This window comes from Ranitomeya imitator, chromosome 2 (genome assembly GCF_032444005.1).
Source record: "Ranitomeya imitator isolate aRanImi1 chromosome 2, aRanImi1.pri, whole genome shotgun sequence".
NCBI classification, from domain to species: domain Eukaryota; kingdom Metazoa; phylum Chordata; class Amphibia; order Anura; family Dendrobatidae; genus Ranitomeya; species Ranitomeya imitator.
The window spans coordinates 105,810,630-105,838,248 of record NC_091283.1 but is presented as its reverse complement, the minus strand read 5'-3'; the positions used below and the strand labels follow the sequence as shown (position 1 = coordinate 105,838,248).

General features: G+C 46.3%; 2 protein-coding genes across 2 annotated transcripts in view; both read right to left on the bottom strand.

The window, feature by feature from the left end:
- The window catches only part of TRPC5 (transient receptor potential cation channel subfamily C member 5), a 499,839-nt gene that overhangs the window by 316,344 nt on the left and 155,876 nt on the right, over window positions 1-27,619 (bottom strand). The window lies entirely within an intron of this gene.
- LOC138667218 (uncharacterized) lies at window positions 19,513-22,656 on the bottom strand. Its single transcript, XM_069755495.1, has 2 exons — window positions 21,890-22,656; window positions 19,513-19,647 (listed from the first exon to the last, which is right to left on the bottom strand). Exons 1-2 carry the CDS (start codon window positions 22,559-22,561, stop codon window positions 19,591-19,593), a joined length of 729 nt encoding a protein of 242 aa, XP_069611596.1. The 5' UTR covers window positions 22,562-22,656; the 3' UTR covers window positions 19,513-19,590.

Here is a 27,619-nt window from a genome sequence, read left to right as displayed (position 1 = left end):
TCGTCCCATGTTGCTCCTAAACCACCAGTTCATAACAGTAGAGAGCCAGTTCATGCCACTTGTCCAGCTTGGATACCCAATAATTAAAAGGCACGGAGGAATCGTGGAGGACGTTTGTACGATCTGCAAGGTACTCCCTCACCATCTTCACAAACATTGCACTTCTTGTGACAGCACCCCTTGCCTCTGTGCCATCACGATGGGAGGGTCTGAGAAAACTGTCCCAGAACTTTGTCATTGTTCCCCTGCCGGAGCTGGATTGCACTTCCGTCTCTCTCGCTTGGACTCCTTGGTTGTACAACAAACTCTGACGTCAGCTGCCAGCATTCTCACATGGGAATTTTCTAAGTAATTCCACTACAATGGCCCTCTGGTACTGCAACCAACATTTTAGTACACCTCTCTGCCTCTGGTAGAAGAGATTGAAAGTTCTCCTTGTAGCATGGGTCTAGAAGTGAAACCAACCAGTAATGAGTGTCACCCCAAATTTTTATAATGCAAGGGTAACGTGAAACGCAGTGCAACATAAAGTTAGCCATGCGTGCCAGACTGCTAACAGGCAAGACATCCGTGTCCTCACCAACAGGATGACTGACCATGCTGTCCTCCTCCTCCTAATCCTCCTCCTCCCAGTCCTCAGGCCATGCCCGCTGAACAGACGGTATGACAGCTGTGTTTGTAGTACCGTCTATAGCGCATGAGCATAGCTCCTGTTCTTCCTCCTCCTCCTCCTCCTCATTGACTACCAATCCTTGATGAGAAGACATGAGGCTTGGCTGAGTGTAATCTCCCTGTATGGTTCCTTGCTCCATGTCCAAGTGCTCTGCCTGTAATGCATCCTCTTTAATTGTGAGCAGACAAGTTTTCAGAATGCAGAGAAGCGGGATGGTGACGCTATTTATGGTGTCATCTCTGCTCACCATCTTGGTGCAGTTCTCAAAGTTTTGGAGGATGGTACATATGTCGGACATCCATGTCCACTCCTGAGGAGTCTAAACTGAATATCGGTGGCATTGTTGATGTTGATAGTCAACAACTGCCCTCTTCTGCTCACAAAGCCTATCCAACATAAGCAGCTTAGAGTTCCAGCGCATGGGGACATCACGCACCAGCCGGTGAGCTGGAAGCTGCAAACACTGCTGAAGCACGGCAAGGGCGGCTGACGCTGTAGCTGACTTTCTAAAATGGGCATACAGATGGCATACTTTCACTAGCAGATCCAGCAGCTTCGGGTAGCTTTTCAGAAAATGTTGAACCACGAGGCTAAGCACATGTGCCAAGCAAGGTATGTGTGTGAGCTCACCTTCCCTCAGAGCTGCCACCAGGTTACTGCCATTGTCACACATGACCATGATTGGCTGTAGGTTCAGCGGTGTCATTCAAACATCTGACTGCTCTTTCAGCGCTGTTGAGAACTCTTCTGCATTATGTGGTTTGTCACCAATGCAGATTAGCTTCAGCACAGCCGGTTGCCACTTAGCTGAGGCAGTGCTGCAGTGCTTCCAGCTTCTGACTGATGTGTTGATTTCACAGATGGAGGATGAAGGGGAGGAGGTGCAGGAGCTGTAGACTGTGGGGGCAACCCTGATTGACATAGGGCCAGCAATCCTCGGCATGGGGAGGATGTGTTCCATCCCAAGGTACGACTGGGTCCCAGCTTCCACTATGTTAACCCACTGTGCCGTCAGTGAGATGTACCATCCCTGCCCACAAGCACTTGTCCACGTGTCCGTGGTTAGGTGAACTTCCCCTTTAACAGCACTGTTGAGGGCACGGGTAATGTTGTGGGACACATGCTGGTGTAATGCCGGTACGGTATACCGTGAGAAATAGTGGCGACTAAGGATCGAGTACCTTGGGACAGCCACCGTCATCAGGTTGTGGAAAGCTTCCATCTCAACGAGCCTAAAAGGCAGCATTTCTAGCGCAAGCAGAAGAGAAATATTAGAATTTAGGACTGTCGCCTGTGGGGCATTGGCGGGGTATTTCTGCTTGTGTCCAAAGACTGGGTTATAGACAACTGAAGGCTGTGCTGGGACAAGGACAGGCTTGATGATGGTGCTGCTTGATTGTGGGCCACAACAGGTGCAGGGCTAGAGGCATCTTCACATACACAGTGTACTGGGGACTGGCTTCTCGGCAAACAGTCAAAGAAGCAGTGGTGTGACCTGCAGGCAGTGGTCCTGGAGCCTAGGGTTTGGCCCACACAGTCAGGTGTCTGATCATGCTGGTGGTGGTCAGGCTGGTTGTTTTGCTACCCCTGCTGATGCGCGCATGGTAGGTGCTGCAAATGGTCTGTTTGGGGTTATCGGCAGACTCTTTAAAAAATAACCAAACTTGGAAGATCTAACAGTTGGAATGGTACTTCCCTTATGTTGGTGTTACGGGGAACGGATGCATGCCTTCTGTCTGTGGCCACCACACTTCTTCTTCCGGCCTGTTGTGGTGATATGCCTCCTTCTCCATGTGTGCTGCTGCCCTCGCTCTGCATGTCCTCCTGCCAGGTTGGGTCAGTCACTATGTCATCCACCACCTCATCTTCCACATCCACACCCTGCTCCTCCTCCTGACTTTCTGGCAATTGTGTCTTATCATCGTCCACCTCTTCTGACACATTCCCACCATTGTCTTTGTGTGACTGGGGCTGGTCAAAGCTTTGGGCATCTGTACATGCGATCTCATCTGTCCCCACTTCAAATTGACCAGCCGAGAGTTCAGAATCTTGAAATGGAAAACTGAACAGCTCTTCAGAGTGTCCAAGTGTGGGATCTGTTTGTCTCAGGGCACTCGGCATGGTGGGAGGAAGGAGGATCATGGTGAGGAATATCCGGGCCACACTCACGGCTACTCATACTTGACCGTGTGGAAGACATGGTGGTGGTGGTGGTTAAGTGACAGAAAGGATTATCCGCTATCCAACCAACAACCGTTTCACACTGCTCTGGCTTCAATAGTAGTGTGCTGCGGTCACCTAGAAACTGGGAAAGGAAGGTCGAGCGAGAAGATGTGGGTCTTTGTTGTTGCCCACTTTCACCTTGGCCCCGGCCACGTCCTCTGCATGCACCATCATCATCACGTCCAATACCCGGCCCTTGCCTTGCCCATTTTAAATGGACTACTGCACTATTTCAAATGCTCAACACAAATATATTTATTAGAAGCGAAATAATATCTGATCAGTATGCCTGCAAATCTACGATTTTTAAAACCCAAACACCAGGCAGGCCTCAGCCTGATATAACAGACTGTATTCAATTTTGGGGGGCTTTTTTGTGAAGTAAATTTATGCAAAGTAGTGCTGTATAGAATTAGAGTATCAGACAGAAAAAAAGGGGTACAGTGGCCTACAATGCCCAAACTTGGACCACGCAGATATGAGGGCTGTCACAGAAATACCACACTGGCAGATATGTGGCCTTTTTATAATTTTTGAAGCTACATATTGCTGTATAGAATTAGAGTATCAGGCAGCAAAAAAAGGTGTACACCGGCCTACAATGCCCAAACTTGGACCACGCAGATATATGAGGGCTGTCACGGAAATACCACACTGGCAAATATGTTTTTTGTTTTTTTTTAAATGCCAAATAGTGCTGTATATATAGAGTAACAGATGGCAGAAACAGTGACAAAACGGCCTAAAATACCAAAACTTGGAGCACGCAGATATATTATTATTATTATTTATATAGCACCATTAATTCCATGGTGCTGTACATGAGAGAGGGGTTACATACAGAGTTATAGATATCGTTTACAGTAAACAAGTTTACAGTGACAGACTAGTACAGAGGGGAGAGGACCCTGTCCTTGCGGACTTACATTCTATGGGATAGTGGGGAAGAGGCAGAAGGTAGGGGCGAGGCGGTGGCTCTGGCGATGGAGAGGCGGCGGTTCTGGCAATGGCGAGGCGGCGGCTCTGGCAATGGCGAGGCGGTGGCTCTGGCAATGGCGAGGCGTCAGAATGGTTATTGCAGGCTGTAGACTTTCTTGAAGAGATGGGTTTTCAGGTTCCTAGGGTGGTGGATAGTCGGATGTGTTGAGGCATGGAATTCCAGAGGATGGGGGATATTCGGGAGAAATCTTGGAGGCGGTTGTGTGAGGAACGAATAAGTGTGAAGGAGGTCTTGGGAGGATCGGAGGGAAGATATTGGGAGATTAGTTCAGAGATACAGGGAGGGGACAGGTTGTGGATGGCTTTGTAGATCAGTGTTAGTAGTTTGAACTGGATTCGTTGGGGAATTGGGAGCCAGTGGAGGGACTTGCAGAGGGGAGAAGCAGGGGAGTAGCGAGGAGAGAGGTGGACTAGCCGGGCAGCAGAGTTGAGGACAGACTGGAGTGGTGCAAGAGAGTTAGCAGGGAGGCCACAGAGGAGGGTGTTGCAGTAGTCGAGGCGGGAGATGATGAGGGCATGCACAACAATTTTGGTAGATTGTGGGCTGAGGAAGGAATGGATTCTGGCAATATTTTTGAGTTGGAGGCGACAGGAGGTGGCAAGAGTTTGGACGTGCGGTTTGAAGGACAGGGCAGAGTCGAGAGTTACCCCGAGGCAGTGGATTTCAGGTGCGGGAGAGAGCGTGATGCCATTTACCATAATAGATATGTCAGGTAGGGGGGATACGTGAGATGGGGAAAGATGATGAGTTCGGTTTTGTCTACATTGAGTTTTAGGAAGCGAGAGGTGAAGAAGGAGGATATGGCTGACAGACACTTTGGGATTCTGGACAGCAGAGAGGTGACATCTGGGCCAGAGAGGTAGAACTGAGTGTCGTCCGCATACAGGTGGTACTGGAAGCCATGGGACTTTATGAGTTGTCCTAGGCCAAGAGTATAGATGGAAAAAGTAGGGGCCCTAGGACAGAGACTTGAGGGACTCCAACAGAGAGGGGGCAGGATGAGGAGGTAGTGTGGGAGTGGGAAATGCTAAATGTGCGGTCAGAAAGGTATTAAGCAATCCAGGACAGGGCAAGGTCTTTGATGCCAAGGGAAGCAAGAATCTGTAGCAGTAGGCAGTGATCGACTGTGTCGAAAGCAGAGGACAGGTCAAGAAGGAGGAGGATGGAGAACTGTCTGTTAGCTTTGGCTGTGAGTAAGTCATTAGTAATTTTTGTCAGGGCAGTTTCGGTGGAGTGTGGTGGGGGCGGACGCCAGATTGGAGGTTGTCAAGGAGAGAGTTAGATGAGACGTGGGAGGAAATTTGAGCATGGGGCATATATGCATATATGAGGAGCATATATGAGGACTGTCACGGAAATACCACACTGGCAAATATGTGGCCTTTATATTTTTAAAATACCAAATGGTGCTGGATATAATTAGAGTAACAGACAGCAAAAACAGTGGCAAAACAGCCTAAAATGCAAAAACTTGGAGCACGCTGATATATTTTCGGTGAATTTAAAGCACAAAAAAAAGTGGCACAAGGCTAGCACACACAGGTGGGAAGGTATATGCTAATAAGGTAAGCTAGAAGCATCTGTCCAGTACCCGGTTCCCTCTTTGTGGCATGTGCGCTGTACTCAAGGTCACGAAGCACAAGGCACCTCGCTCTCTGTCAGCCACCGGGCATGCTGAACTTCTCTCTCTGTGCTACGTGCTGCCTGTTCCCACAAAGTCTGTAATGCCGACAACAGCTGGCGTGAGGTTTCTCCAAAAAGGTCCTGTAGACAATGGTCCAACAACGAGAGCAGCAGCGAACAATCCAACTCCTGAACTCTGCCCTGGCACTTAGGCTGGCGTGCGGCGCTTAGCTGAACAGAGCTTCCGGCTTTTTCCTTATTATTGCGGTGGGCTCCAGCAGCATCCTGGCATCGGATCAGCCGCGTGTCGTTTTGGCCTGGCTGCACACCCTTTGGAGCCCGCTACGCACGCACCTTGCCTATGTCACCGCTGGCGAGAAACTGTCCGATGCTGCACACGCTTTTACTTCTAACTGCGCCCCCCAGCTTCCGGGTCAGGGAACCTGTCCGGGCCTTTTTGCCTTTCCCCGGACAACATGGGATGCAGCCTCAACAGTTCCGGAACCGGTCAGGCACAGGTACCTGCAGTCCGGTCTTCCTCCTTACTGTATCAGTATTAGGTCTAGTTTAGATGGTCAGCAAAAAGTACCCTGATCCAATAACAATGGTCAGTGTGAAAAAAAACCTCACAGAATGCATTAGTCTGATCTGATTTTTGGATTTTTGCTGATTGGCGGTCATCTAGTAAGCCTGTTTACACAGGCAGACTGTCCTTCTGATGCACACTGCACAGCCTGTAATAGATCAGCAATATATCACTCAATGCACACAGGCTGAAATTGTTCTTGACAGTTCAAAGTCCTGGCTACATAGGACGATGTGCTGTTGAGAACGATGATCTTTGAGGAATCCAAAAGATCATTTCACCCAATGAATGAGCAGTTTGACCGTTAGTCCAGTGATTGGCAGATTGTTTTCAATACAAGATTATCATGAAAAAAAGTATTCCTAGAACCACTCGATCACTATAATCATGCAATGAAAATGGACCATAAGTTCATTTGGTGCAACTCCCCATTAATGAATTATAATGGGAGGGTTACTATAGGAAACCACTAGGAATCTTTAGAATCTATCCCTACAATATAAACTTCTAGGAATCTTTAGAATCTATCCCTACAATATAAAATATACATATATATATTCAGTACAGAGCAAAAGTTTGGACACACCTTTTCATTTAAAGATTTTTCTGTATTTTCATGACTATGAAAATTGTACATTCACACTGAAGGCATCAAAACTATGAATTAACACATGTGGAATTATATATAAAAAGTGTGAAACAGCTGAAATTATGTCTTATATTCTGGGTTCTTCAAAGTAGCCACCTTTTGCTTTGACTGCTTTGCACACTCTTGGCATTCTCTTGATGAGCTTCAAAGTGGCCACTATACTGACTGCAATCCTGAACTTAAGACCGCAACCAGAAGTAGCCGTGGAGTGTACCTAACACACCTAGACACCTCGTCACAGCCGGAGGACTAAATACCCCTAAAGATGGAAATCGGAATACTATCTTGCCTCAGAGAAAATGCCCAAAGGATAGACAGCCCCCCACAAATATTGGCGGTGAGTCGGAGAGGAAAAAACATACACAGGCAGAAAAACAGGATTTTAGCACAGGAGGCCACTCTAGCTAGATAGGACAGGATAGGACAGAGTTCTGTTCGGTCAGTATTAAAACCCTTCAAGAAATCCACAGCAGAATATACAAAAAACTTCCTACATCTAGCTAAAGATGCAGGAGCGTATATCTGCAACTCCAGTGAATCCTACAAACAGAGCAGGAATAAAACTGAAACAAGCACACAGCAGTGTGCCACAGATACAAAAACAAAACACTTATCTTTGCTGAATTTGCAGTTAAGCAGGAGAGGCCAGGCAGAGATCCAATACTTCCAAAGAAACATTGACAACTGGCAAGGGCTAAAGGATCCTGCACACCTAAATATCCCAGTCAGAATTGTAATTATCCGATACACCTTGCCAGGACTGCGAGTCAGAGACAACTGCATTCCCACCAACAACCACTGGAGGGAACTCAAGAGCAGAATTCACAACAGTTCAGGTCTGTTGACTGTGGAGGCCAGGTCATCTAGCGTAGCACCCCATAACTCTCCCTCTTGGTCAAATGGCCCTTATACAGCCTGGAGGTGTATTTGGGATCAGTGTCCTGTTTAAAAATAAATGATAGTCCAACTAAACGCAAACATGATGAAATAGCATGCCGCTGCAAGATGCTGTGGTAGCCATGCTGGTTCAGTATGCCTTCAATTTTGAATAAACAGTGTCACCAGCAAAGCACCCCCACACCATCACGCCTCCTCCTCCATGCTTCACGGTGGGAACCAGGCATGTAGAGTCCATCCGTTCACCTTTTCTGCGTCGCACAAAGACACGGTGGTTGGAACCAAAGATCTCAAATTTGGACTCATCAGACCAAAGCACAGATTTCCACTGGACTTTGGACTCATCACACCAAAGCACAGATTTCCACTGGTCTAATGTCCATTCCTTGTGTTCTTTAGCCCAAACAAGTCTCTTCTGCTTGTTGTCTGTCCTTAGCAGTGGTTTCCTAGCAGCTATTTTACCATGAAGGTCTGCTGCACAAAGTCTCCTCTTAACAGTTGTTGTAGAGATGTGTCTGCTGCTAGAACTCTGTGTGACATTCACCTGGTCTCTAATCTGAGCTGCTATTAACCTGCAATTTCTGAGGCTGGTGACTCGGACAAACTTATCCTCAGAAACAGAGGTGACTCTTGGTCTTCCTTTCCTGGGGCGGTCCTCTTGTGAGCCAGTTTCTTTGTAGTGCTTGATGGTTTTTGCCATTGCACTTGGGGACACTTTCAAAATTTTCCCAATTTTTCGGTCTGACTGACCTTCATTTCTTAAAGTAATGATGGCCACTCGTTTTTCTTTACTTAGCTGCTTTTTTCTTGCCATAATACAAATTCTAACAGTCTATTCTGTAGGACTATCAGCTGTGTATCCACCAAACTTCTGCACAACACAACTGATGGTCCCAACCCCATTTATAAGGCAAGAAATCCCACTTATTAAACCTGACAGAGCACACCTGTGAAGTGAAAACTAGGGTTGAGCGAAACGGGTCGTTCATTTTCAAAAGTCGCCGACTTTTGGCAAAGTCGGGTTTCATGAAACCCGATCCGACCCCTGTGCGGGGTCGGCCATGCGGTACGCGACTTTCGCGCCAAAGTCGCGTTTCAATGACGCGAAAAGCTCCATTTCTCAGCCAATGAAGGTAAACGCAGAGTGTGGGCAGCGTGATGACATAGGTCCTGGTCCCCACCATCTTAGAGAAGGGCATTGCAGTGATTGGCTTGCTGTCTGCGGCGTCACAGGGGCTATAAAGGGGCGTTCCCGCCGACCGCCATGTTACTACTGCTGATCTGAGCTTAGGGAGAGGTTGCTGCCGCTTCGTCAGAAGCAGGGATAGCGTTAGGCAGGGTCCATTAACCACCAAACCGCTTGTGCTGTAGCGATTTCCACTGCCCAACACCACCTTCGGTGTGCAGGGACAGTGGAAGCTACATTTTTTTTTTTCCCCCTCAGCGCTGTAGCTCATTGGGCTGCCCTAGAAGGCTCCCTGATAGCTGCATTGCTGTGTGTACGCCGCTGTGCAAACCAACTGCTTTTTTCAAAGCACAAATCCTCTTGTTCCTTCCTTTCTGCACAGCTATCTTTTTGGTTTGTACACACTTTTTATTTAATTTGTGCATCAGTCCACTCCTTATTGCTGCCTGCCATACCTGGCTGAGATTACTGCAGGGAGATAGTAATTGAAGGACACTCCCTGCTTTTTTTTTTTTTTTTGTGGGAGATTAAGATTGACATTTCTGCTAGAGTGCCATCCCTGTCTGTGTCATCTCGCACTCAGTGGGCCATAGAAAGCCTATTTATTTTTTTGCTTGATTTGGGTTATAAAATCTACCTGAAAAAATCACTACATCAATCAGTGGGAGAAAAATATTGGCCTCAGGGCTTGTGTGCCACTCTTGACTCCTGTGTGCATCATCACTCACTCAGTGGGCCATAGAAAGCCTATTTATTTTTTTGCTTGATTTTGGTTCTAAAATCTACCTGAAAAAATCACTACATCAATCAGTGGGAGAAAAATATTGGCCTCAGGGCTTGTGTGCCACTCCTGACTCCTGTGTGCATCATCACTCACTCAGTGGGCCATAGAAAGCCCATTTTTTTTTTTTTTGCTTTATTTGGGTTCTAAATTCTACCTGAAAAAATCAATAAATCAATCAGTGGGAGATTAATATTGGCCCTTGGGCTTGTGTGCCAGTCCTAAACGTGCCATCTCTCTCTCTCAGATAGTGGGCCATAGAAAGCCTATTTATTTTTATTTTTTTTATTGGGTTTATAAATTTTCCCTGGAAAAAAAAAAAAAAGTGGGAGATTAATATTGGCCTCTGGGCTTGTGTGCCACTCCTGACTCCTGTGTGCGTCATCTCTCACTCAGTGGGCCATAGAAAGCCTTTTTTTGTTTTATTTGTTTTCTAAATTCTCCCTGAAAAAATCATTTTATTTTCTTTGGTTTCTAAATTCTTCCTGAAAAAATCATTTTATTCTATTTTTTTTTTCCTAAAGTCTCCCTGAAAAAAAAAAAAAAAAAAAAAAATCAGTGGGAGATTAATATTGCCCTTTCTGCTTGTGTGCCAGTCTTGACTCCTGGGTGTGCCATCTCTCTCTCTCTCTCCAATTGTGGGCCATAGAAAGCCTATTATTTTTTTAGCTTGATTTGGGTTCCAAAATCTACCTGAAAAAATCACTACATCAATCAGTGGGAGATATATATTGGCTTCTGGGCTTGTGTGCCACTCCTGACTCCTGTGTGCGTCATCTCTCACTCAGTGGGCCATAGAAAGCCTTTTTTTGTTTTATTTGTTTTCTAAATTCTCCCTGAAAAAATCATTTTATTTTATTTGGTTTCTAAATTCTTCCTGAAAAAATCATTTTATTCTATTTTTTTTTTCCTAAAATCTCCCTGAAAAAAAAAAAAAAAAAAACAAATCAGTGGGAGATTAATATTGCCCTTTCTGCTTGTGTGCCAGTCTTGACTCCTGGGTGTGCCATCTCTCTCTCTCTCTCCAATTGTGGGCCATAGAAAGCCTATTATTTTTTTTAGCTTGATTTGGGTTCCAAAATCTACCTGAAAAAATCACTACATCAATCAGTGGGAGATAAATATTGGCCTCTGGGCTTGTGTGCCACTCCTGACTCCTGTGTGCGTCATCTCTCACTCAGTGGGCCATAGAAAGCCTTTTTTTGTTTTATTTGTTTTCTAAATTCTCCCTGAAGAAATCATTTTATTTTCTTTGGTTTCTAAATTCTTCCTGAAAAAATCATTTTATTCTATTTTTTTTTTCCTAAAGTCTCCCTGAAAAAACAAACAAAAAAAAACAAATCAGTGGGAGATTAATATTGCCCTTTCTGCTTGTGTGCCAGTCTTGACTCCTGGGTGTGCCATCTCTCTCTCTCTCTCCAATTGTGGGCCATAGAAAGCCTATTATTTTTTTAGCTTGATTTGGGTTCCAAAATCTACCTGAAAAAATCACTACATCAATCAGTGGGAGATAAATATTGGCCTCTGGGCTTGTGTGCCACTCCTGACTCCTGTGTGCGTCATCTCTCACTCAGTGGGCCATAGAAAGCCTTTTTTTGTTTTATTTGTTTTCTAAATTCTCCCTGAAAAAATCATTTTATTTTATTTGGTTTCTAAATTCTTCCTGAAAAAATCATTTTATTCTATTTTTTTTTCCTAAAGTCTCCCTGAAAAAAAAAAAAAAAAAACAAATCAGTGGGAGATTAATATTGCCCTTTCTGCTTGTGTGCCAGTCTTGACTCCTGGGTGTGCCATCTCTCTCTCTCTCTCCAATTGTGGGCCATAGAAAGCCTATTATTTTTTTTAGCTTGATTTGGGTTCCAAAATCTACCTGAAAAAATCACTACATCAATCAGTGGGAGATAAATATTGGCCTCTGGGCTTCTGTGCCACTCCTGACTCCTGTGTGCGTCGTCTCTCACTCAGTGGGCCATAGAAAGCCTTTTTTTGTTTTATTTGTTTTCTAAATTCTCCCTGAAAAAATCATTTTATTTTATTTGGTTTCTAAATTCTTCCTGAAAAAATCATTTTATTCTATTATTTTTTTTCCTAAAGTCTCCCTTAAAAAAAAAAAAAAATCAAATCAGTGGGAGATTAATATTTACATTTGTGCTTCAGTGACAGTCCTGCGTGTGTGGCATCTCTCTCATTTGTTGCCACCAACAACAGAGTGTGTAACATTGTGCCTGATTTTCGTTGTGGTCTCACTCACCTGTAAAGGGGTAGCTAAATCATACTGAAGTTATAGCTCACCGTGTAATTTGTGTGACAGCAACAAATACCGTTAGTTTGTTTACGTTTTTAAAACAATGAGGAAGTATGGTGGAAGAGGTCGTGGCCGGGGGCGTTCATTGTCAGCTGGTAATGAGGGTAGTGGTAGTGGTGGAGCATCAGCTGGTCGTGGGAAAAAAAATATTGCACCTAAGTCTGGAGCTGTGGAGCCAGGTTCGTCGTCTGGCTACACAAGGCCTCGAACGCTCCCTTTTCTGGGAGTAGGAAAACCGCTTTTAAAGCCGGAGCAGCAAGAGCAAGTTTTGGCTTATCTTGCTGACTCAGCCTCTAGCTCTTTTGCCTCCTCTCGTGAAACTGGTAAATGTCAAAGCAGCGCGTCGTTAGTGGATGTTCACGGTCAGGGACAAGTCGCTTCCTTGTCCTCTTCAGCAAAAACAACAACAGAGAAGAATGCAGCAGGCGACACAACGGGTTACTCCATGGAGCTCTTTACACATACCGTCCCTGGCTTAGAAAGTGAAGCAGTTAACAGTCCATGCCCATTACAAGTTGAATCTGACATGGAGTGCACTGATGCACAGCCACAGCCAGACTACTATGCTGGTCCTTTGACTCAGACCACAACATTGCCCTCGCAGGGTGCTGATCAAGAATCAGACCCTGATGAGACTATGTTGCCCCATCACGAACGCTATACCACCGACCGACACGGTGACACAGACAAAGTTGCACACGAGCTACAAGAAGAGGTAATAGATGACCCAGTTCTTGACCCCGATTGGCAGCCATTGGGGGAACAGGGTGCAGGCGGCAGCAGTTCTGAAGCGGAGGAGGAGGGGCCGCAGCAGGCATCAACATCGCAACAGGTTCCATCTGCCGGGTCCGTATCTTGCCCAAAACGCGTGGCAAAGCCAAAACCTGTTGGAGGACAGCGTGGCCATCCAGTTAAAGCTCAGTCTGCAATGCCTGAAAAGGTATCCGATGCTAGAAAGAGTGCAGTCTGGCATTTTTTTAAACAACATCCAATTGATCAGCGCAAAGTCATCTGTCAAAAATGTTCAACTACCTTAAGCAGAGGACAGAATCTGAAAAGCCTCAATACAAGTTGCATGCATAGACATTTAACCACCATGCATTTGCAAGCCTGGACTAACTACCAAACGTCCCTTAAGGTTGTAGCACCCTCGGCCAATGAAGCTAGTCAGCAACGCAACATCCTTTCCGGCAGTGTAGGGCCACCATTTTCCGCACCACCTGCAGTATCTGTGCAGGTTTCTTTGCCAGGCCAAAGCAGTCAGGGTCAGGGAATCACCAGTTTCGTAGTAGGAAACACTGCATCTAGGGCACCGGTGGCAACAATACCATCTCCCACCGTCTCTCAGTCTGCCATGTCCACCGGCACCCCCGCTAGTTCCACGATCTCCAGCTCTCCAGTCCAGCTCACCCTACATGAGACTATGGTTAGAAAAAGGAAGTACTTAGCCTCGCATCCGCGTACACAGGGTTTGAACGCACACATAGCTAGACTAATCTCGTTAGAGATGATGCCCTACCGGTTAGTTGAAAGCGAAGCTTTCAAAGCCCTGATGGACTACGCTGTACCACGCTACGAGCTACCCAGTCGACACTTTTTTTCCAGAAAAGCCATCCCAGCCCTCCACCAGCATGTTAAAGAGCGCATCGTCCATGCACTCAGGCAATCTGTGAGCACAAAGGTGCACCTGACAACAGATGCATGGACCAGTAGGCATGGCCAGGGACGTTACGTGTCCATCACGGCACACTGGGTAAATGTGGTGGATGCAGGGTCCACAGGGGACAGCAAGTTTGGGACAGTTCTGCCTAGCCCACGGTCTAGGAAACAATTGGCTGTAGCCGTTCGCACCCCCTCCTCCTCCTCTTCGTCCTCCTGCAGAAGCGAGAGCTCGTCCACAGACCGCAGTCGCACAACCACTCCATCCGCAGCTGCCACTGTTGCACACCAGGTCTCCCATTATGGGGCAGCTACTGGCAAACGTCAGCAGGCTGTATTGGCTATGAAGTGTTTGGGCGACAACAGACACACCGCGGAAGTTCTGTCCGAGTTCTTGCAGAAAGAAACGCAGTCGTGGCTGGGCACTGTAGATCTTGAGGCAGGCAAGGTAGTGAGTGATAACGGAAGGAATTTCATGGCTGCCATCTCCCTTTTCCAACTGAAACACATTCCTTGCCTGGCTCACACCTTAAACCTGGTGGTGCAGTGCTTCCTGAAAAGTTATCCGGGGTTATCCGACCTGCTCCTCAAAGTGCGTGGACTTTGCTCACATATCTGCCGTTCGCCCGTACACTCCAGCCGTATGCAGACCTATCAGCGTTCTTTGAACGTTCCCCAGCATCGCCTAATCATAGACGTTGCAACAAGGTGGAACTCAACACTGCACATGCTTCAGAGACTGTGTGAACAGAGGCGGGCTGTTATGTTTTTGTGGGAGGATACACATACACGGGCAGGCAGTAGGATGGCAGACATGGAGTTGTCAGGTGTGCAGTGGTCGAAGATTCAAGACATGTGTCAAGTCCTTCAGTGTTTTGAGGAATGCACACGGCTGGTTAGTGCAGACAACGCCATAATAAGCATGAGCATCCCCCTAATGCGTCTGCTGATGCAAAGTTTGACGCACATAAAGGATCAGGCGTCTGCAGCTGAGGAAGAGGAAAGCCATGATGACAGTCAGCCATTGTCTGGCCAGGGCAGTGTACAGGACGAGGTAGCGGGCGAAGAGGAGGAGGAGGACGAGGAGGATGATGGGGATGATTATATTTTTAATGAGGAAGCTTTTCCGGGGCCACTGGAAATTGTTGGCGCGGCAAGGCCGGGTTCTGGTTTTTTGAGGGACACAAGTGACGTGGATTTGCCTGAAACTGCCCCTCAACCAAGCACAACCGCAGATTTGAGAACTGGAACTTTGGCCCACATGGCGGATTATGCCTTACGTATCCTCAAAAGGGACACACGCATAACTAAAATGATGAATGATGACGATTACTGGTTGGCCTGCCTCCTTGATCCTCGCTATAAAGGCAAATTGCAAAATATAATGCCACATGAGAACTTGGAACTAATATTAGCAACCAAACAATCAACTCTCGTTGACCGTTTGCTTCTGGCATTCCCTGCACACAGCGCCCGTGATCGTTCTCACACGAGCTGCAGGGGCCAGCAGACCAGAGGAGTTAGAGGGGCAGAAATCAGAAGTGGCGTTGGCAAGAGGGGTTTTCTGACCAGGTTGTGGAGTGATTTTGCTATGACCGCAGACAGGACAGGTACTGCAGCATCAATTCAAAGTGACAGGAGACAACATTTGTCCAGTATGGTTACAAACTATTTTTCATCCCTTATCGATGTTCTCCCTCAACCGTCATTCCCATTTGATTACTGGGCATCAAAATTAGACACCTGGCCAGAATTGGCAGAATATGCATTGCAGGAGCTTGCTTGCCCGGCAGCTAGTGTCCTATCAGAAAGAGTATTCAGTGCTGCAGGTTCAATACTAACAGAAAAAAGGACTCGTCTGGCTACCCAAAATGTAGATGATCTAACCTTCATTAAAATGAACCACAACTGGATTTCGAAATCTTTTGCCCCACCTTGCCCGGCTGACACCTAGCTTTCCTATGAAAAGGTCTTGCCTGTGGACTATTCTGAATGCCTTTTCCAATCTCGTAATTTTCTGCACCTGATTGTCCAGCATACGACATGTTTACACCTCACTAAATGGCCAAACTCCCCACACGGGGCCGTGGTATCGACACTTGGCGACAGCACCCATGAGAGTGCAGTTTGTCTGAAGAGGTGGGTGAGCCCGCTTTTGGTCGACGGCACTGCCACTGGGTCCCTCCTAGTACAATAAAGTGTCTCTGGCGGTGGTGGTGCGCACCCAACGTCAGACACACCGTTGTAATATGAGGGGCCCTGGGCCTGTACCGCCAGCCACAAGACAGTTTCCCCCCACCCCAGCTCAAACAGTGCTCTACCACTTGCAAAATTATCTCACAGCTCCACCAATGTTTAGTCTATGCGCTGACATCCTTCAATGCCTGCCACTGACAATACCATTGTATTGACATTTTTGTTATGTTAGGCCTTCGATGCCTGTCTGTGGTCACTCCTTCCACTAGGCCTCCACTGACCACACCACTGCTGCCCGTGTACCCCTGGAACCAATTTAAAATTGCCTACAGCCATGTGTTATTATTTTAGGCCTTCGATGCCTGTCTGCGGTCACTCCTTCCACTAGGCCTCCACTGACCACACCACTGCTGCCCGTGTACCCCTGTAACCAATTTAAAATTGCCTACAGCCATGTGTTATTATTTTAGGCCTTCGATGCCTGTCTGCGGTCACTCCTTCCACTAGGCCTCCACTGACCACACCACTGCTGCCCGTGTACCCCTGGAACCAATTTAAAATTGCCTACAGCCATGTGTTATTATTTTAGGCCTTCGATGCCTGTCTGCGGTCACTCCTTCCACTAGGCCTCCACTGACCACACCACTGCTGCCCGTGTACCCCTGGAACCAATTTAAAATTGCCTACAGCCATGTGTTATTATTTTAGGCCTTCGATGCCTGTCTGCGGTCACTCCTTCCACTAGGCCTCCACTGACCACACCACTGCTGCCCGTGTACCCCTGTAACCAATTTAAAATTGCCTACAGCCATGTGTTATTATTTTAGGCCTTCGATGCCTGTCTGCGGTCACTCCTTCCACTAGGCCTCCACTGACCACACCACTGCTGCCCGTGTACCCCTGGAACCAATTTAAAATTGCCTACAGCCATGTGTTATTATTTTAGGCCTTCGATGCCTGTCTGCGGTCACTCCTTCCACTAGGCCTCCACTGACCACACCACTGCTGCCCGTGTACCCCTGGAACCAATTTAAAATTGCCTACAGCCATGTGTTATTATTTTAGGCCTTCGATGCCTGTCTGCGGTCACTCCTTCCACTAGGCCTCCACTGACCACACCACTGCTGCCCGTGTACCCCTGTAACCAATTTAAAATTGCCTACAGCCATGTGTTATTATTTTAGGCCTTCGATGCCTGTCTGCGGTCACTCCTTCCAATAGGCCTCCACTGACCACACCACTGCTGCCCGTGTACCCCTGGAACCAGTTTAAAATTGCCTACAGCCATGTGTTATTATTTTAGGCCTTCGATGCCTGTCTGCGGTCACTCCTTCCACTAGGCCTCCACTGACCACACCACTGCTGCCCGTGTACCCCTGGAACCAATTTAAAATTGCCTACAGCCATGTGTTATTATTTTAGGCCTTCGATGCCTGTCTGCGGTCACTCCTTCCACTAGGCCTCCACTGACCACACCACTGCTGCCCGTGTACCCCTGGAACCAATTTAAAATTGCCTACAGCCATGTGTTATTATTTTAGGCCTTCGATGCCTGTCTGCGGTCACTCCTTCCACTAGGCCTCCACTGACCACACCACTGCTGCCCGTGTACCCCTGGAACCAATTTAAAATTGCCTACAGCCATGTGTTATTATTTTAGGCCTTCGATGCCTGTCTGCGGTGACTCCTTCCACTAGGCCTCCACTGACCACACCACTGCTGCCCGTGTACCCCTGTAACCAATTTAAAATTGCCTACAGCCATGTGTTATTATTTTAGGCCTTCGATGCCTGTCTGCGGTCACTCCTTCCACTAGGCCTCCACTGACCACACCACTGCTGCCCGTGTACCCCTGGAACCAATTTAAAATTGCCTACAGCCATGTGTTATTATTTTAGGCCTTCGATGCCTGTCTGCGGTCACTCCTTCCACTAGGCCTCCACTGACCACACCACTGCTGCCCGTGTACCCCTGGAACCAATTTAAAATTGCCTACAGCCATGTGTTATTATTTTAGGCCTTCGATGCCTGTCTGCGGTAACTCCTTCCACTAGGCCTCCACTGACCACACCACTGCTGCCCGTGTACCCCTGTAACCAATTTAAAATTGCCTACAGCCATGTGTTATTATTTTAGGCCTTCGATGCCTGTCTGCGGTCACTCCTTCCACTAGGCCTCCACTGACCACACCACTGCTGCCCGTGTACCCCTGGAACCAACATCAGAAAATATAAAAATAAGTATGTTGCTTATAAAAAAGAAAATACTGGAGAGATATCAAATGCAGACATTTTAACATTAAAAACAAACACATACAACAAAAATCTGGTACAGTACTAAAAATGGCCACCAGCTACAATAACTTTCTCCTGCAAGTAGTTAACTGAAAGGTTTTTTCAATTTTAAACACAGATATGGCATCCACCGAGTGTTGTCCTGTCGCGTCTTCTTTATATTATTGCCAAGAAGATGCAAAACAATGAAAATAATAAAATCATTATTTACCAAAAAAATAGAGTAAGTCAAAACCACATTGCAAATAAACATTCATTACAAATAAAGAAGCAGGGCGCGTCCGAGGGTGAGTATATACCTAATAAGAATATAATCACCCTCGGATGCGCCCTGCTTCTTTCCGACAGCCTTCCTTCCTAAGAATCAGCCCTTCCGTGGTGTAGAGAGAGGGTTTGTTACACTCCAAGGTGTTCCCCAGGTTGCCTTTCCTGAGCTTCGATCTTCCGGCTCTCGTTTAGTAGTTGTTGGAAACTACGCTGCATTGGGCCTACAAATTGGGTATGGGTAGCCACCACAACCTCTTTGACATAATTCTGTCAGCATAGAAGGCTAAAATTAGCCCATACAAAAAGAAAGTATACCCACTCAAACAAACATACTTACAGGGAGAAACAAGAGTTTTCTTGGGTAAACAGTAAAAGGTCAAAATTTATTGATAGTTCACATTACATATCATAAATAATTTTCAAAGAACAATCAGATAAAGTGATACATGTGCAGATATAATACCGGGGTAACCAGGAATCACCGGTTGCATTTGCCCCTTAGTGCAAAATAATCCATTTAGACATAAAGTGCATGTGCATTAGGGTATAGCACCAGTAAGTAGCCTTGCCCAGAATCGATCTTATATATATAGTAACAAGGGGTCTATATAATATAGTACCCTACAGGGCCGGTACACACTTACCACGGGCAAACGCTGAAGGGGACCTGGGGCGGGTGTAGAAAAAGCCCGACGCGCGTTTCGCGTCTCCAATAGAACGCTTTCTCAAGGGAAGTGAGAATAACATATGCAGGAGGACCTTTTAAGGTCAAAGAGTGCATCACATGCCCATCAAGGGCCAATCAAAGGTGGCCGAATAGCGGCGCATGCGCACCGCGTGTCACAGGTCCTGGCAGTGCAAAGGAGCGTCAACGTTACTGCGCACGCGCGGGGAGTAAATAATAATCCCCAGGCGTGCGAGCAAGGTAATAAGACGCGCCGTCGCTCAGCAGGAATCCCGGGCACTGGCGCGCATGCGCACAGCCACTATATCACCAACGTAAAGAGGAGAAACCTCTACATTGCACCGGAAGTGCAGAAAACGTATAGTACCAAGTACGGTACCTAAGAGAAATTGAACATATATATGACATCATAAGAACCACAATATATCAATAATTATATCACAGATCACAAGTAACACAGTAATCAAGTTTAGTTCGATCCAAAAAGTGGTTCTCAGTCCATCAATTTCACATGATATTGTCTTGTGCATCTTCCGGCAGTTGATAAGTAGCACAGATGGTGACAGTTAGTATCCTGAATCCAAAATAGATGAAAGAAGGGGCCACAGACTTTTGAGGTCCCACTGCAAGGTTATAAATGTAACAGAATTACACAAAACATAAAAAGAAATTAAAAACAATAAAAACATAGACACCCTAACCAAATGTCCATAGGACCATGACAGGAGCAAAAACCAATAGAATATAAGGAATAGATAATCAGGATCCCAAAAATGAGGCAAAAGAAAGGGACTCATTCAGCCCCCTAGGGGTCAGTGTATCCAATAATGTGATCCATTTCGCCTCGACTTGTGCCAAGGTTTTCTTGTAGTCCCCCCCTCTTATACCAAGATGAATTACATCTATCCCCCTCACCTTAAATGAAGATGGTTCACAATTATGGTATTGTCTAAAGTGACGGGGGATGGTTTTGAGGAGGGTAACATCGGTCGCTGTCCTGGCCGCACAAATGTCCCGCACATGCTCCCGCACCCTTATTCTAAGCTCTCTTGAGGTGAGTCCCACGTAAATTTTGGAGCACCCACATGTAGCATAGTAGATCACATTTGTGCTGCTACAAGAGATCCGATGTCTTATATCATAAGTTTTTTTACCGTCTGAAGAACAGAAGGTAGAGCAGCGCAGGACATTTGTGCAGGCAAGACAGCGACCGCATGGTATGGATCCCAATGTTGGACCCCTAGAACTGAATGGGTGCTTCGTGGTAGGCACATAATGGCTTTTTACAAGGAGATCCTTTAAATTTTTGGATCTCCGTGCAGTCATTAGGGGGTAATCACCCAAAGATGTTCCCAGGGAGGGCTCAGTATTCAAAATTGACCAGTGTTTAGAAAGGATCTGCCGCATATCCTCCCATTCATGATTGAATATTGATATAAACCGAATAGGTCCATTCTCGATTGTACGTGGCCGAGCCCTGGTAGCTTTGAGGAGATCGCCACGTGGAGTCGCCCGTGCCCTCCGATATCCTTGTTTGATGCACCGGTTAGAATAACCGCGTGCAGCAAATCTGGATTTAAGATCGGAGGCCTGTACTTCAAATTTTGCATCAGACGAACAGATCCGCCTCATCCGGAGGAACTGTCCGACCGGGACGGCCCTAATAGTAGAGGAAATGTGAGCTGAGGACGCATGAATCAAAGAATTCACAGATGTCGGTTTACGATATACATCTGTTTGAATGGACCTATCACGGTCCACTTCAAAGGTAACATCTAAAAAATTAACCCTCTTGACATCATAATTATAGGTCAAAAATATATTCAAAGGATTCCGATTCAGCGTCCCCATAAATTCCTCGAGTTGCTGCACCGTCCCATCCCACAAAAAGAAAACATCATCCAAATACCTATGCCAGCACAGCACATGGGAGGCGGCCCGTGGGCCCTCGTCGCCAAAGATTGATCTCTCCCAGGCTCCCAAGAAGAGATTAGCATACGAGGGCGCACAGGCCGCGCCCATGGCTGTGCCACGCCTCTGTAAATAAAAACAGTCCTTATAGACAAAAAAATTATGGGTAAGGACATAGTGCAGCAACTCGAGGATAAAATCGCATAAAGGGCCGTCACGGTCGGAGGCCCCCAGGAAGAGGCGGACTGCCTCCATGCCATGTTGATGGTCAATACAAGTGTAAAGGCTCTCCACGTCGGCGGTCACCATCAAAGTATCATGGTCCACAAGAATGCCGTCAACCCTCGCCAGGGCGTCCGTTGTGTCCCGTACATATGACGGTAATGTCTCCACTAGGGGTTTAAGGTAAAAGTCAATGAATTGACAGATCGGATTGCAGAGACCCCCGATGCCAGACACAATGGGACGCCCTGGGGGGTCGAGGGCATTCTTGTGGATCTTAGGTAACAGGTAGAAGGTTGGAATTTTAGGGAATTTCACCGTTAGACCCTCTAACACCTGTTTAGTAATAACATCTCTGTCCAAGGCTCGGACCAAAATGCCCTGTAGATCGAGAGAGAAGCCAACCAGAGGACTGCAGGATAATCTGGAGTATGTGTCGGGGTTCCTCAATTGTCTGAGGGCCTCACGCTCGTATTTATCCTGAGGCCAGATCACAATGTTCCCCCCCTTGTCTGCTGATTTAAAGACAATATCAGGCAAAGATTGTAATTGAGATAAAGCCAGGCGTTCCTTATGTGTCAAATTATCATAACGTCTCCTTGTTGAAAGTTTCTTGAAGTCCTCACTAACACATCTAGTGAAGACCTCAATCGCCGGGCTCAGAGACAAGGGGGGGAACCTGGTAGATCTGGGTAAGGATGAAGTAGGAAATTTATTGGTGTCTGAACCAACCTGTTCATCCAGAAGATCCTCCAGATTCTGGAGAGCCTCCCTCTCGATCTCAGTCATGGGTTCACAAAAATTCTTTTTCTGATGTAATTTCTTTAATAGAAGCTTCCGGGAGAATAAGTGCAGATCCTTTATAGCTGTAAAATAATGAAATGAGTTAGTAGGAGAAAAAGATAATCCCTTAGATAAGAGTTGTAACTGAACATCTGTAAGTTGATAGGATGATAGATTAACTACCTGGAGCCCCCCCTGGGAATCGGATGATGCCCCTGTGTTGGCCTTAGATTTAACAATCTGTCTCGTTGTCCGTTTATAACTTGATGTGCCTCCCGAAGTCCCACTCAGTTTGGTGTTTTTAGATACCATCTCCTCCTCTCCTGAAATATTAGATCTAGCGGATGTCGATCGTGACCTTGAATATGACGAATTTCTAAATTGTGGCCTAGACCGATCATTACCACTCCGCCACCTATAGATCCGTGAGAGCCTCTTATCTTCCACATCCCTCTGAAATTTCTTACTTTTCGTAGTCTGGATTTCATTCGCCCATTTTTGGGAGAGCGAGTCCATCTCCTCATTTAGCTTTTTGAGGGCGTCAGTCGTCATATCCCTACGTAGAATAACCTGTAACTCCTCAATTTCGACCTCCAAAGAGGTCAGGGAATCCTGGTTCATATTTTTCAGGAGTTCCAGGAAACCTCTAGAGCATGTGTTAGTCAAGGTTTCCCACTTGTTTTTAAATGTTTCGTCTTCAACAGGAAAGGATGGGAAGACCTGCACCCGTAAACCTCGGGGTATCAGATCTTTTTGTATATATTTCTCTAGGAACGCATGGTTCCACCAAATACGTGTCCGTCTCCTTAATAGATCTTTAAATTTGTTAATAGCATCTTGTATGCTCCTGTCAGATCCCACCGAACAACCCTCTGCATCATCCTGCACAGTATCATTAATTAGTGCGCGCCACGTCTGATCGCGCGCACGGAAATCCATATTACCATAGAGGTCCACTGTGAAAAACACAGAAATAATTAGTAGCCACCACAACCTCTTTGACATAATTCTGTCAGCATAGAAGGCTAAAATTAGCCCATACAAAAAGAAAGTATACCCACTCAAACAAACATACTTACAGGGAGAAACAAGAGTTTTCTTGGGTAAACAGTAAAAGGTCAAAATTTATTGATAGTTCACATTACATATCATAAATAATTTTCAAAGAACAATCAGATAAAGTGATACATGTGCAGATACAATACCGGGGTAACCAGGAATCACCGGTTGCATTTGCCCCTTAGTGCAAAATAATCCATTTAGACATAAAGTGCATGTGCATTAGGGTATAGCACCAGTAAGTAGCCTTGCCCAGAATCGATCTTATATATATAGTAACAAGGGGTCTATATAATATAGTACCCTACAGGGCCGGTACACACTTACCACGGGCAAACGCTGAAGGGGACCTGGGGCGGGTGTAGAAAAAGCCCGACGCGCGTTTCGCGTCTCCAATAGAACGCTTTCTCAAGGGAAGTGAGAATAACATATGCAGGAGGACCTTTTAAGGTCAAAGAGTGCATCACATGCCCATCAAGGGCCAATCAAAGGTGGCCGAATAGCGGCGCATGCGCACCGCGTGTCACAGGTCCTGGCAGTGCAAAGGAGCGTCAACGTTACTGCGCACGCGCGGGGAGTAAATAATAATCCCCAGGCGTGCGAGCAAGGTAATAAGACGCGCCGTCGCTCAGCAGGAATCCCGGGCACTGGCGCGCATGCGCACAGCCACTATATCACCAACGTAAAGAGGAGAAACCTCTACATTGCACCGGAAGTGCAGAAAACGTATAGTACCAAGTACGGTACCTAAGAGAAATTGAACATATATATGACATCATAAGAACCACAATATATCAATAATTATATCACAGATCACAAGTAACACAGTAATCAAGTTTAGTTCGATCCAAAAAGTGGTTCTCAGTCCATCAATTTCACATGATATTGTCTTGTGCATCTTCCGGCAGTTGATAAGTAGCACAGATGGTGACAGTTAGTATCCTGAATCCAAAATAGATGAAAGAAGGGGCCACAGACTTTTGAGGTCCCACTGCAAGGTTATAAATGTAACAGAATTACACAAAACATAAAAAGAAATTAAAAACAATAAAAACATAGACACCCTAACCAAATGTCCATAGGACCATGACAGGAGCAAAAACCAATAGAATATAAGGAATAGATAATCAGGATCCCAAAAATGAGGCAAAAGAAAGGGACTCATTCAGCCCCCTAGGGGTCAGTGTATCCAATAATGTGATCCATTTCGCCTCGACTTGTGCCAAGGTTTTCTTGTAGTCCCCCCCTCTTATACCAAGATGAATTACATCTATCCCCCTCACCTTAAATGAAGATGGTTCACAATTATGGTATTGTCTAAAGTGACGGGGGATGGTTTTGAGGAGGGTAACATCGGTCGCTGTCCTGGCCGCACAAATGTCCCGCACATGCTCCCGCACCCTTATTCTAAGCTCTCTTGAGGTGAGTCCCACGTAAATTTTGGAGCACCCACATGTAGCATAGTAGATCACATTTGTGCTGCTACAAGAGATCCGATGTCTTATATCATAAGTTTTTTTACCGTCTGAAGAACAGAAGGTAGAGCAGCGCAGGACATTTGTGCAGGCAAGACAGCGACCGCATGGTATGGATCCCAATGTTGGACCCCTAGAACTGAATGGGTGCTTCGTGGTAGGCACATAATGGCTTTTTACAAGGAGATCCTTTAAATTTTTGGATCTCCGTGCAGTCATTAGGGGGTAATCACCCAAAGATGTTCCCAGGGAGGGCTCAGTATTCAAAATTGACCAGTGTTTAGAAAGGATCTGCCGCATATCCTCCCATTCATGATTGAATATTGATATAAACCGAATAGGTCCATTCTCGATTGTACGTGGCCGAGCCCTGGTAGCTTTGAGGAGATCGCCACGTGGAGTCGCCCGTGCCCTCCGATATCCTTGTTTGATGCACCGGTTAGAATAACCGCGTGCAGCAAATCTGGATTTAAGATCGGAGGCCTGTACTTCAAATTTTGCATCAGACGAACAGATCCGCCTCATCCGGAGGAACTGTCCGACCGGGACGGCCCTAATAGTAGAGGAAATGTGAGCTGAGGACGCATGAATCAAAGAATTCACAGATGTCGGTTTACGATATACATCTGTTTGAATGGACCTATCACGGTCCACTTCAAAGGTAACATCTAAAAAATTAACCCTCTTGACATCATAATTATAGGTCAAAAATATATTCAAAGGATTCCGATTCAGCGTCCCCATAAATTCCTCGAGTTGCTGCACCGTCCCATCCCACAAAAAGAAAACATCATCCAAATACCTATGCCAGCACAGCACATGGGAGGCGGCCCGTGGGCCCTCGTCGCCAAAGATTGATCTCTCCCAGGCTCCCAAGAAGAGATTAGCATACGAGGGCGCACAGGCCGCGCCCATGGCTGTGCCACGCCTCTGTAAATAAAAACAGTCCTTTTTTTTTTTGTCTATAAGGACTGTTTTTATTTACAGAGGCGTGGCACAGCCATGGGCGCGGCCTGTGCGCCCTCGTATGCTAATCTCTTCTTGGGAGCCTGGGAGAGATCAATCTTTGGCGACGAGGGCCCACGGGCCGCCTCCCATGTGCTGTGCTGGCATAGGTATTTGGATGATGTTTTCTTTTTGTGGGATGGGACGGTGCAGCAACTCGAGGAATTTATGGGGACGCTGAATCGGAATCCTTTGAATATATTTTTGACCTATAATTATGATGTCAAGAGGGTTAATTTTTTAGATGTTACCTTTGAAGTGGACCATGATAGGTCCATTCAAACAGATGTATATCGTAAACCGACATCTGTGAATTCTTTGATTCATGCGTCCTCAGCTCACATTTCCTCTACTATTAGGGCCGTCCCGGTCGGACAGTTCCTCCGGATGAGGCGGATCTGTTCGTCTGATGCAAAATTTGAAGTACAGGCCTCCGATCTTAAATCCAGATTTGCTGCACGCGGTTATTCTAACCGGTGCATCAAACAAGGATATCGGAGGGCACGGGCGACTCCACGTGGCGATCTCCTCAAAGCTACCAGGGCTCGGCCACGTACAATCGAGAATGGACCTATTCGGTTTATATCAATATTCAATCATGAATGGGAGGATATGCGGCAGATCCTTTCTAAACACTGGTCAATTTTGAATACTGAGCCCTCCCTGGGAACATCTTTGGGTGATTACCCCCTAATGACTGCACGGAGATCCAAAAATTTAAAGGATCTCCTTGTAAAAAGCCATTATGTGCCTACCACGAAGCACCCATTCAGTTCTAGGGGTCCAACATTGGGATCCATACCATGCGGTCGCTGTCTTGCCTGCACAAATGTCCTGCGCTGCTCTACCTTCTGTTCTTCAGACGGTAAAAAAACTTATGATATAAGACATCGGATCTCTTGTAGCAGCACAAATGTGATCTACTATGCTACATGTGGGTGCTCCAAAATTTACGTGGGACTCACCTCAAGAGAGCTTAGAATAAGGGTGCGGGAGCATGTGCGGGACATTTGTGCGGCCAGGACAGCGACCGATGTTACCCTCCTCAAAACCATCCCCCGTCACTTTAGACAATACCATAATTGTGAACCATCTTCATTTAAGGTGAGGGGGATAGATGTAATTCATCTTGGTATAAGAGGGGGGGACTACAAGAAAACCTTGGCACAAGTCGAGGCGAAATGGATCACATTATTGGATACACTGACCCCTAGGGGGCTGAATGAGTCCCTTTCTTTTGCCTCATTTTTGGGATCCTGATTATCTATTCCTTATATTCTATTGGTTTTTGCTCCTGTCATGGTCCTATGGACATTTGGTTAGGGTGTCTATGTTTTTATTGTTTTTAATTTCTTTTTATGTTTTGTGTAATTCTGTTACATTTATAACCTTGCAGTGGGACCTCAAAAGTCTGTGGCCCCTTCTTTCATCTATTTTGGATTCAGGATACTAACTGTCACCATCTGTGCTACTTATCAACTGCCGGAAGATGCACAAGACAATATCATGTGAAATTGATGGACTGAGAACCACTTTTTGGATCGAACTAAACTTGATTACTGTGTTACTTGTGATCTGTGATATAATTATTGATATATTGTGGTTCTTATGATGTCATATATATGTTCAATTTCTCTTAGGTACCGTACTTGGTACTATACGTTTTCTGCACTTCCGGTGCAATGTAGAGGTTTCTCCTCTTTACGTTGGTGATATAGTGGCTGTGCGCATGCGCGCCAGTGCCCGGGATTCCTGCTGAGCGACGGCGCGTCTTATTACCTTGCTCGCACGCCTGGGGATTATTATTTACTCCCCGCGCGTGCGCAGTAACGTTGACGCTCCTTTGCACTGCCAGGACCTGTGACACGCGGTGCGCATGCGCCGCTATTCGGCCACCTTTGATTGGCCCTTGATGGGCATGTGATGCACTCTTTGACCTTAAAAGGTCCTCCTGCATATGTTATTCTCACTTCCCTTGAGAAAGCGTTCTATTGGAGACGCGAAACGCGCGTCGGGCTTTTTCTACACCCGCCCCAGGTCCCCTTCAGCGTTTGCCCGTGGTAAGTGTGTACCGGCCCTGTAGGGTACTATATTATATAGACCCCTTGTTACTATATATATAAGATCGATTCTGGGCAAG